At 37.2% G+C, this 12,361-nt stretch overlaps 1 protein-coding gene across 1 annotated transcript; it reads right to left on the reverse strand.

Moving 5' to 3' along the window:
• Positions 1-626: 626 nt before the first annotated feature.
• Positions 627-2,217, reverse strand: LOC133739782 (3-ketoacyl-CoA synthase 1-like). Its single transcript, XM_062167588.1, has one exon. It carries the CDS (start codon positions 2,173-2,175, stop codon positions 784-786), a length of 1,392 nt encoding a protein of 463 aa, XP_062023572.1. The 5' UTR covers positions 2,176-2,217; the 3' UTR covers positions 627-783.
• Positions 2,218-12,361: the final 10,144 nt, after the last annotated feature.

Consider the following 12,361-nt stretch of genomic DNA (forward strand, 5'->3'; position numbering starts at 1 on the left):
ACCATAGTTGGAGTACTGTTTATATATTTTTTCCCTTCTTCACACATGTTTTGCATGTGCAAGTTATTATTATTTTTTTTCAGAAAATAAAAAAGAAAATAATTGGTTATTGCAGAGAAAAGAAAATGAGAGAGAGAAAAGTGGGTTGTGGGTATTTTTTTTTAATAATTTTTATAATAAAAATACATTTTGTAAATGTCTTAATTATCCTTGTAATTTAATTAATTGTTTAGTTTATTAATCACCTAGGGTCAATTCTGTTAAAACTTTTGATTTTGGCTAACAAAGCCTCTTCTCTTAATAATAGTATAGATACTAGCAAGGCCCACCCACTTGTGTGTGGAGAGAAGTTAAAGGTAGTGGGAAAACTTTTCGTACAACTATCATATTTTCTGCTATTTTTTTTTTTATTCTTTTGTTTCTATTTTATAATTTACTATATTATCCCTATTGATTAATTATATTTCATAATTTTTTAATATATAAGGGTTAAATTGATAAAAAAATTCAATTTTGGAGAGTAGATTTTTTTGTAGTTACATCGGAGGGTAATTGAACCTCCAACTTAAATTCTAAGCCAATTCTCAACCCCCAATTGAATTAACCATTCTTGACGTAATAACAACAGCAAAAAAATGTATATTAAAACAGATAGATAAGGCCAGCTCTTGTAATTCATTGAGTGATCTCCAAAATCAGAACTACAAAAAGTAAATCCCTTACTAAAATAACGCAGCACGAAAATCCCCACTTCTTTTGAGCAGTAAGAAAGTTCAAACTTTACTATTGCTTTAATGGGTAGTTATGAATGCAATCATCCCATGGATTGTCACTCTGTTGACCTAAATCCGAAAGTGACTTCCAAACAAGACTCCCAACCTTAAAACCAGTCCCAAACGCCAACATCCACACCCTATCTCCTCCTTTAATTCTCCGTTTGGCTTCAAAATAAGCCAACTCATAGAACACTAGACTACTGGAAGTGTTCCCAAATCGATGCAAACTCATCCGAGCTGGCTCAGTCAACACGTCACCCAGTCGCAGAACCCGCCCCACCTGCTCGATCACCGCTTTCCCACCGGTATGGATACAAAAATGGTCAAAAGCCTTGGTGAAATCCGGAACAAGTATTGGTTTGAACTTGCTGTTCTTCCCCAATGTTGCTGCAGAACAAATGACCGAGTAGGCGTACATAGCAAGTTGATTCAGTGGTAGAACTCGGGGAGCCAGAATCTTGATGTGCTCACGTAAATAGGCCCCTGCAACTGGAATCAAATCTTTGGTCAGAGCAAAACCGAGGTTGCCCTTGTCATCTTCCTCTTGAAAAGCAGCTTTATATGCTCGGTCGCTTGCTCCGTGGTGAGTTCGAAGAGATTGAATGAGTTCCATCTTGGCGACTCGGCGACAACTTGGATCGTTGGTAATCAACGCCGCAGCAGAACCAACCCGAAAAATGCAGTTGGTTACGAGCATGGGACGACTATCACCAAAATACCAATTCAAACTAATACTCTCGTTTATAACCACCAGGGCGTATCCAATGTCTTTGCTCTTCTTTAGTAAGTTAGCAGCTAAATCGATTGATATCACACCAGAGCTACACCCCATGCCACTTAGATTGTAGGTTTTTACGTCGGGTTTGAGCTTAAAACGGTTGACTATCAGCGAGGAGAGAGAGGGTACCGGAGAGAAGCTGCCACTTGTCACGATCAGGGAGTTGATGAGAGATGGCTGGATGCCGGTTTTGGAAAGGAGTGAGCTGACGGCTGAGAACATGCCTTGCTGAGCTTCATCCATGACGGACTCTAACTTGGCTTCGGGGTTGGATTGGAAAACGAACTTTGGAGCATAGGTTTCGTCTCCTAGACCGGATTTGAGGAAGATTTTACGCATGAATTCTTCGCTTTCATCGGTGAAGCGATTTGTGCGGCGCACGAAGGATTGGGAGGATTGCAAGTTGCACTTTTGGTTAGAATCTGGTTTGAAGCAGGAGAAGTCGAGGAGGAAGACGGGGTTGGGACGAGAGGAATAATAGTAAAGACTTGAAATGCAAAGAAGCCACATGCAGGACAAAGAAAGGGTGGAATAGGAGAAGAGCAAGTGGAGGAAAGTTAAAATTATTAAGATTCCCAAAATAGAAGCTTGCAGGAATTTGAAATGAGATGAGGATTTCATGTTGGGATATTGGATTGTTGTGAAAACTGAAAAGGGTGAAAGGGTTTGGGTTATTATATAGTGAATTAGTGATGTGAATAAACTGAAGGCTCATTGGCTTACAGCTTGTCATGTTTAATGACTTGTCCTGAGGGACAGGTGGGGAAGTTGATGGATTTATTGAAATCGAATTTATTGTATGAGTTGAACTACCACAAATTAATCCACACGTTACTTTGATTTCTACTTTGTAATAAGCTTGGTTTACAGCTCTTTATCCAGAGTATACTTTTCCCTTGATGCATGCATACTACTGACTTATCCACAGAGAGAGAGAGAGAGAGATAGAGAGAGATGGAATTTATTGCGAGTTGAACTGCCAGTAATTTACTAATTTGGTGATAAGGAAATCATAAATTTTGGTACATCTCTTTACGTTAGCACTAGCAGAGACCAAAAGGGCATTGCTGTAATTACATGGTATAAACTCATACCTTTTTTTTCGGGGCCTTGATCAAAGCACAAAAATGAGCCAAAATTATTCTACCTACCTTACCAACAGATTTTTATTCCCATTAACCCAATTTAAGATGAAATGACAATTTTACTCTCAACCTAATTAATAAACTACAACCACTACCACTCATCTCTCTCTCTCTCTCTCTCTCCCCTCAGCGCCGACCTCTTCTGTAATACTCTGGAAATTTATTATTAATTTCTAATGATTTTCTGGAAATTATTAAGTTGATTGTTAGGATGATTTCATGGTTTGAGGTTGGAGCGAAGGTGTTTCGGACGAATAATTACTTGAAAACTTTTTATTTCGAAGGGTCAAAAGGTTGACTTTTTATTCATTGAGTTTCTCTGACAACTTCTTTCATGAACGTTGTAGAGAGCGTCGTTACGAGTTCATTGATATGTGGAACGCAAAAATCGGAGTTTGTATGAGAAAGTTATGGTTAGCGGAAGTTATTTCATTTTTCAGAAATTTTACTATAAATTGAAAAAATCCCAAAAAAATATCAGATTTCCCTTTTTGGAAAATTTCTGGAATTTTCCAGAAATTTTTCTTCGTTCTCTCTGATGAAATTCCTGCAAGTATACAGGGTGGATGTAGTATAGTAATGGAAGAAAAGGGGTTGTCGTTCCCACGAGGATATTAGTTCACTTCACAATATGAAAACCTACGTTAATTAAACGAAAAACACACAAAACAATAAGCACAAATCGACTAAGACACACACAATGACTCAAACTAAGACTTATGATTTTCACGGTTTTGAAAATAGTTGTTGATAATGGGAAAATAACTTGAAAACAGAAACTTAAAAAGTGAATCTAAATAAACTGAAATTGAAAAGAGTCTATAATGATTGAAAGTAAGAATATGATGATGATGAGCCTAGGGTGTCGGAATCAACCACAAGCAATCTTATCTACGTTTTGAACCAACCAATGGATTCTTTCGTTTCTTTTGATAACAATTCCCGTATCTAAGTTCAGGTACGACACTTAGACCATAGTTTTCCTTAAGTGTATGATTCTCTCCAGGTACGGCAGAGGTCGTATATCCTAGCATGCAGTCTATCCAGGTACGGCATAAATTTAACATATAGGACTCATTACATTCTAGAAAACAAGGGAATCATGCAAACCATTACTTCAGGTACGACAATAATGTAATTCACAATTCTTTATCTCATGAAGCTAATTTGAATTATATTGCAGGTACGCCTCAAATTCATCTTTTGATAACTAGATGCAAAGCCCTAAAGGTCGCGAATCAATAGAACTTTAACATAAGCAACAATTCAAGCAGAGATTAAGAATTTATCAAAAAGAAACTATTAATCCATCAATTGAATATCAAAACATGTAAACAATCATGCTAGGGCCTCATCCTAGCCCTAGAAAAGGAGTTTAGCTACTCATGTTCAAAGAAAACATAATAGAAAATCTTAAAAACATAAAAGAACTTGTTGAATGGAGATGGAAGGTGAACACGTGATGGCAGCAGCTTTCTTTGATGAAAATCTGATATTGAATGGTGAATCCTCTATCTTGACACATTCTCCTTTTATAAGGTGCAACTTTTCCTTCTTGCTTTAGGCCTCTGGAACTCCTTAATAACTTAGCACAAAAGAAAGGTGATGTGGCACCCTAAAATTCCAAGGAAACATATGTTGGGCTCTCAAATGGTCCATAATGCTAGATCAATCTTCTCAGAATTTTGCTAAGTCATTCAGGCCTTGAAAACTCGAGCTCTTGGAAACACGTCGCAGATCCGCGTATCGACTGAACTGCCTGTACTTAAACGGCCATATCTCTCTCTAGGAATATCGAAATCACGAACCGTAAAATTCTCCAAAAACTAGACATTCAGGGCTTTCCGTGAATATAAGGCTCGTCTTCTGGTTATCTCTGGATCAGTACAGTTTAATCCTCAAAGTTAGCCATTCTGCAGAGGCTGCTTCAGTTTTTAGGATTGCAAAGCACCTTCAATCCTTTTCCTCTCTTTTTCCTTCTTTTTCTCATCCTTGCTCTTCATACCTATAAACACACTAAACTAAGTAAATAGACTATAAACAAGGAGAACTAAACATAAATATCAAGATTAAGAGGTACAACAATATAGGAAAATATGAGCACATCAAATACCCCCAAACTTAGTCTTTGCTAGTCCTCGAGCAAAACAAGAATAGAAACTAATGATTAACTAGAACAAACACACAAGAAGAAAGAAAGTTCCTAATCCTTCCAATCACCTCAGAGAATCAATCTCAAAATTATAGCATCCAAATAACAACAATTATCAAAACAGGTCCATAAAACTTTCAATCGAGTGCTAATAAATTCCGATAACAACCATGCTTGTGTAGACAGCCATAAATCAATACAAATTTCCACAATCCAAATAGACACATGAAAATCAGCTTCAACTTCAAATCTCACCAAGGATTTCACTCAGAATAAAGCGCTCAGATTTTCTGGGTAATTCTACTCACTCATGTTTATGTGAGATGAAGGATATATAAAAGCAAAATAGCTCACATAAATGTTAAGATGGAAATGCTTTTTCTGGAAAATAAAAATAAAGAATGATCTCATGCAAGAATATCTTTCACTTGAATTATAGAATTGCCCCATAGGCTCACCTCTTTGACTCATCTCCACAAATTGCCTCACACTTTTCCTAGGATCATAAAGGTCTTTGTTCCGGTTGTAATGGGGCTAAGGGTTTTGGCTAAAAGAAACGAAAGATAAAGGAATTCAAAGGTTCTGAGAAATCAATAGAGCAAAAATAAGTCAATGCTCAAGAGCCAAATCCTCATAGGTGTCACACTTTCACTTCTCAAATAACGAACATGGAAGGCGAAATTTCATTGTGTTAGACCTTGACTTCAATCTAACCTTCTTATACTCCAAACCACACTCCAAGAAATCTTCAAGACATGGCTCTACGGTTTGTGATTCTCAATTGTTTTTTTTCCTTTTTTTTTTCTTTCTAACCATAGAACAATGAAGACAAAATCTGCACCATAAACTCCAAGTTTCAATTCTTGTTTCTTGGTAGTTGGTTTCACGTCAACTTACTCCTCTGTTCCTAACACATAGCCTCATTCTTTTCTCTTTTTCTTTCTGTCACTTTCCAAAGCAGCTTGCATTCTTGCTTTCACATTCCAAGCTTGGCAACCTTCTTTCCGAGCTCTTCCATTACGTTCCTTTCTTCTTCTTTCTTTTTTTTCTTTTTTTTTTCTTTACATTAGCTCTGTTTTGCGTTGAAACATCCCATATCCAAGCTGCTGCTGCAAGTTCATGCTCTAGACAATAGCACTTAACTTCCTTCGAAAAGATTAAGATGTGTCCAAACTTTTTTTTTCTTTCTCTTTTTTTTTTTTTTTTTTTTGTTGTTGTAACTATTCAGACACACCTTGCATTCAAAACTACTTTGACAATCCTTAACTGAAATTTAGAAGTATGACCTGCAAATTCCACTTTTCCTGCAAGTACACATCACAACCCCCAAACTTGTTTTCTTTAGTACACATTCTTTACTCCAAAATTCCTCATATGCATCTCTGTAATGCTCCATTAATTTCTCAGAACATAGGTAGGATATGTGTTTAAGGGTGAAGGGTTGGGAATATGTGTTTTATGAAAGAAAAGGCTTATTTTGGCTCAAAGGGCTAACTAAGGGATAATGTAATCAGGAATGGAGGCTATTTGGCCATAATGGTGATGATCCTAATTGCCTTAATCCCTTCCCAAAAATCATGTGAATCAATATAAAGTCTCGAGAGTCATTGAAGCAAGTTCTAGGACAAAATAATGAGATCATACCTATCTAACAAGAAAGATCATAGAACTATGTAAAGCACTCTCAAAAATAGGCAATAGGCTCAATACTCACATGGGTTTTAAGTCTACACTAACCGTCACATGCTTCTCTAGATCACAAATTTTCATATTAACAATGGCTGTTGTGTTTCAAGCATGATCACCATAAGAGAATATTAACAAAAGATTGATGTCCAGACCTAAATTGATGCTTATCATATTCATCAGCTCTAACAAGGATTAAATTCAAGTTTTCATCCTAGGTGTTGGAAGAAACTAAAGCAAATTAAAGACACACAAAATAACAACGAAGTAGAACTATTTTTTTTTTTTTTCTTCAGTATTTTCTACTAAGCTATATATTCTACCACATGTGAAGCTAAAAACAAGAATCTAAATTCCTCCCCCCAAACTTAAGTGAGACATTGTCCTCAATGTTGAAAATATTAGCTAGCAGTAATGCATCAAACAAGTAAGGGAAGAAGCACAAAAAGTAAAGAAAAGAAAAGAAAGAGTTTAGAGCTCCCTGGATGTAGACGAAGAGGAAGAAAGGCCAAGACATGCTCCAAGTAGAAATCTCCATAATTGGTGAAGTTTGACCCCCGGATCGGACACTGAAGACAGAGTTATTTGGCCAAAATTTGCCGGGGCTCATTGCAAAGCAATGAGTCTTGTAGCTCTCGTCAAATCACATAAAATCGACATATTACATGTCAAAAACGGACACTTCTGCTGCAAGTTATCACAACCCAAATTTCTCTGTGAAAACTGATTTCTTTTACCCGAGATGCCCGAAATATCCAAAATAGTAGCTTCCTTGAGATCCCAGCAGCAAACAGCCTACTTATACGAGAATTTCCAATTCTCCAATTGCTTTTCTCAAATCTGCAACGCTCCCTCCTTTTTGTCTTTTTCTTTTGCGGCCGTTCCCTATTTCTTGCATTGGACTTTAAGTAGAGCATCATCAATTGCAGAGGAGGTGGCCAAGGAGGTTGAAGTGATTGTGGGAGGAACTCATCCTTAGAATTTGAGGGAGGCTTGAAAACACAGATGAGCTCAAGTCTTGGAGCTGGAATAATGGGAAGAACGAGCTTGGAGGGTAAAGAAGGGAAAACTTCGCAAATTTGGTACTCCGCAGATGCTTGAAAATTTGGTGCATCAACCACCACAGTGGTGACTTCATCAAGAGCATCCAATGTATGAGATCTTACGTCTTTGAATTCAGGTTCTTCATTCTTTGGCTTGTTAGCACATAGCTCCATAGGAACTTTAGTAGAAGAAGGAAGATACGTGCTCTCGGTAGCTTGATCATCAATAATATGTAGCTCAAAATAGTCATCTTCCTCACCGGGCTTACGATCAAAATTTTCTTCTCTTCCACTAGCATGCCTTTCGTCCTCTAACTCCCAAGCATTAGCAAGCTGCGATATATGAAGTTCAATTTCCAATAGTGCTTGTGCAAGCTTGGATTGCCTTTCTTCAAGCTTTGATTGATCATGTTTAAGGCTTTCAACCTCGTGATCAAATTTTTCTGATCTCTTGAATAGCTCAACCTCCATCTCCTTAACAGTAGGATCTTCTTGTTGATATATTGGAGCTTGATAAGATGATGGGAAATTGCTAGATGGATATGACCATTGTGCGGTTTCATAATATGGATTTTCAGACCATGAGTTGTTAGAATGATCTCCCCATCCCAAATTGCTATTAGATGGTTCTTGTTGTGGCCATGAAGGATCATCCCATGAATATGAATTATTTTCGGACATTGAATATGTGTTGGAGTGGTATACTTGCTCGGAATAATACCCAGGGAAAGCCATGAAAATTTACTCTTTGCAGCTTGAAACAAAAAAAATTCTCTGATTTCCGCGCAGATTGAGTACTGTTTGGTATTTCTCAAATATCTCTTAGCTCACAGCTCAGAATGATGATCTTCTTGGTGCGTTGGAAACTAGACTCACGTAGCTTTCCGGTGATGTATCACACTCCTAGAAAAATATGAAAATATCAGTTTGAAATCAGCTTTGCAAAACAGTTCCAGAACGTAAAAGAAATAAAAACTGGACTCACTTATTTTAACACAACTTTTTTTTTTTCGACTCCAAAAACTAAATAAAATTTCGAAAAACCAATCAAACTAACACAACTAGAATTAAAGTAGGAATCCAATATTTTGAAGTAAACTAAATTATCCCCGGCAACGGCGCCAAAAACTTGATGAAATTCCTGCAAGTATACAGGGTGGATGTAGTATAGTAATGGAAGAAAAGGGGTTGTCGTTCCCACGAGGATATTAGTTCACTTCACAATATGAAAACCTACGTTAATTAAACGAAAAACACACAAAACAATAAGCACAAATCGACTAAGACACACACAATGACTCAAACTAAGACTTATGATTTTCACGGTTTTGAAAATAGTTGTTGATAATGGGAAAATAACTTGAAAACAGAAACTTAAAAAGTGAATCTAAATAAACTGAAATTGAAAAGAGTCTATAATGATTGAAAGTAAGAATATGATGATGATGAGCCTAGGGTGTCGGAATCAACCACAAGCAATCTTATCTACGTTTTGAACCAACCAATGGATTCTTTCGTTTCTTTTGATAACAATTCCCGTATCTAAGTTCAGGTACGACACTTAGACCATAGTTTTCCTTAAGTGTATGATTCTCTCCAGGTACGGCAGAGGTCGTATATCCTAGCATGCAGTCTATCCAGGTACGGCATAAATTTAACATATAGGACTCATTACATTCTAGAAAACAAGGGAATCATGCAAACCATTACTTCAGGTACGACAATAATGTAATTCACAATTCTTTATCTCATGAAGCTAATTTGAATTATATTGCAGGTACGCCTCAAATTCATCTTTTGATAACTAGATGCAAAGCCCTAAAGGTCGCGAATCAATAGAACTTTAACATAAGCAACAATTCAAGCAGAGATTAAGAATTTATCAAAAAGAAACTATTAATCCATCAATTGAATATCAAAACATGTAAACAATCATGCTAGGGCCTCATCCTAGCCCTAGAAAAGGAGTTTAGCTACTCATGTTCAAAGAAAACATAATAGAAAATCTTAAAAACATAAAAGAACTTGTTGAATGGAGATGGAAGGTGAACACGTGATGGCAGCAGCTTTCTTTGATGAAAATCTGATATTGAATGGTGAATCCTCTATCTTGACACATTCTCCTTTTATAAGGTGCAACTTTTCCTTCTTGCTTTAGGCCTCTGGAACTCCTTAATAACTTAGCACAAAAGAAAGGTGATGTGGCACCCTAAAATTCCAAGGAAACATATGTTGGGCTCTCAAATGGTCCACAATGCTAGATCAATCTTCTCAGAATTTTGCTAAGTCATTCAGGCCTTGAAAACTCGAGCTCTTGGAAACACGTCGCAGATCCGCGTATCGACTGAACTGCCTGTACTTAAACGGCCATATCTCTCTCTAGGAATATCGAAATCACGAACCGTAAAATTCTCCAAAAACTAGACATTCAGGGCTTTCCGTGCATATAAGGATCGTCTTCTGGTTATCTCTGGATCAGTACAGTTTAATCCTCAAAGTTAGCCATTCTGCAGAGGCTGCTTCAGTTTTTAGGATTGCAAAGCACCTTCAATCCTTTTCCTCTCTTTTTCCTTCTTTTTCTCATCCTTGCTCTTCATACCTATAAACACACTAAACTAAGTAAATAGACTATAAACAAGGAGAACTAAACATAAATATCAAGATTAAGAGGTACAACAATATAGGAAAATATGAGCACATCACTCTCTCCTCCAGAAAACCCTCGACTGGCCAGAAGCAGTCTACCCGTCCCGGTTTTTATTCCATTTTCCGGCGACCTCCGGCGGTGCCACCAGTCCAGATCAACTTGCCGTCCTCTCCTCTTCCTCCCTCTGTCATTCTCCGGCGTCAATTTCCACCGGAAGCAGCAGATCGAAGCTAACGTTTTGGAGGCGGCGGACCCTGTCGGATTTTTCGATTCCGGCGGTGGCTAGGCTTGAAACATATCACATTTTGAAGCTCTCCTCCTCTAGATCACAACTATATCAGCCTTAAAGCCCAATTCGAAGTGTGGTGGCCGGAATAATGAGTTGGAGTTCAACGGCTGAGAATTTTTTAGCTTGTTCTAGCTCGATCTAGGCCGATTCGGTCTTAGCTCCAGGTATGAAAGTTGTTCCTCTCATCAAGCTCTTCATTTTGACCGATTGGATCAACCTAGTTTGGAGGTTGATTCAGCAACGCGTGCAGCTCACGTGCAGTCGCTTGTGGCGGCCCGTGGATACGTGTCTAGCCTCCTTTGGGATAGTTGTTTGTCATTTTATCATCTAGTTGTCGATACGAACGTTTTGATATATGATTTTTAGCATTTGAAGATCGTTTGAAATGTTAAGGTTTTTGTTGTGAAATTTTAATTAAAACTAGCAAGCGCACGAATCGTCGTTAGTATAGTGTGCAAGTACGAGGTCGTTCCAACTGAGGATTGATAATTAATTTAAATCCTAACCTAATTAATCCATACACAAAAACACATAAACAATCAAGCAAAAGAAGATATTGATTTTTGGGTTTTCCAATAAACAAATAATTTGAGAATTAAAGAAACAAACAAATAATGATAAAACCTAGGGTTTCGAAATCAACCACTAACAATCCTATTTATGTTTCGATGCAATTAACAGATTCTTTTGTTTCTTTCAATGACAATTCTTGTATCTAAGTCCAGGTACGGCACTTAGACCATAGTTTTCCTTAAGTGTATGATTCTCTCCAGGTACGGCAGAGGTCGTATATCCTAACATGCAGTTTATCCAGGTACGGCATAAATTTAACACATAGGACTCATTACGTTCTAGAAAACAAGAGAATCATGTAAACCATTACTTCAGGTACGACAATAATGTAATTCACAACTCTTAATCACAAGAAGCTAATTTGAATTATAGTGCAGGTACGCCTCAAATTCATCTTCTAATTACTAGATGCAAAGCCCTAAGGTGATCAATCAAAGAACTTAAACATAAAGCATCAATTCAAATAGTGACTAAGAATTCATCATAAAGAAACTATAAATCCATAAATAAATCATCAAAGTACATATGCAATCATGATAGGGCATCATCTTAACCCTAGAAAAAGTTTAACAAAATATAACTAAAAAAAAACATAAAAAGAATGGAAGGGGAAAAGAAAGGGAAGATGGATGAGCTGTCTCTGCTCCTTAGGCGTCTACATTGTGCTCCCGAGACTCCCTTCTCATGTAAATTCGTGCTCCCTTATATAGGGAAGATTTCTGCTCATCTTTGGCCTCATGTTTCCTTGTAAAACTTGGATTTAGATTCCTTTCTTCATTTGGAATGGGAAAAGCTTGAAATATCTCTTGTAAAAGTAGGAATAAGTTCCTCATTGAATCGTCAACTGAATTAACTTCCTTGAAACATTAGGATTGACAATCTTGCACCGCAAAACTTGAGTTCTCCATGAATGTTAGTGAACTCCCGAGCAGATTTACTGTCCGACCTATCTTCACTCAAATAATCATAACGTTCTCCAGAAGTATCGAAATCGAGATCTGTAAAATTCTACAGAAACACTACACCAATTTCGGAATCAGACGATAGTTTTTCACTGTCGTCTGATTATAGAGTTTGCTGTTGTCTATCTCAATGCCGTCTGATACATAATCAGACAATACCAAAAAACTGTCGTCTGATAAAGTTTACTACAACAGCAACTACTATATTTTCTGTTGTCTGAATACCACGAAGAACAACAGCAATAATACCAAAAACTGTCGTCTGATAAAGTTTACTACAACAGCGACTACTATATTGTCTGTTGTCTGA

Source organism: Rosa rugosa, chromosome 3 (assembly GCF_958449725.1).
Source record: "Rosa rugosa chromosome 3, drRosRugo1.1, whole genome shotgun sequence".
Classification (NCBI taxonomy): Eukaryota; Viridiplantae; Streptophyta; class Magnoliopsida; order Rosales; family Rosaceae; genus Rosa; species Rosa rugosa.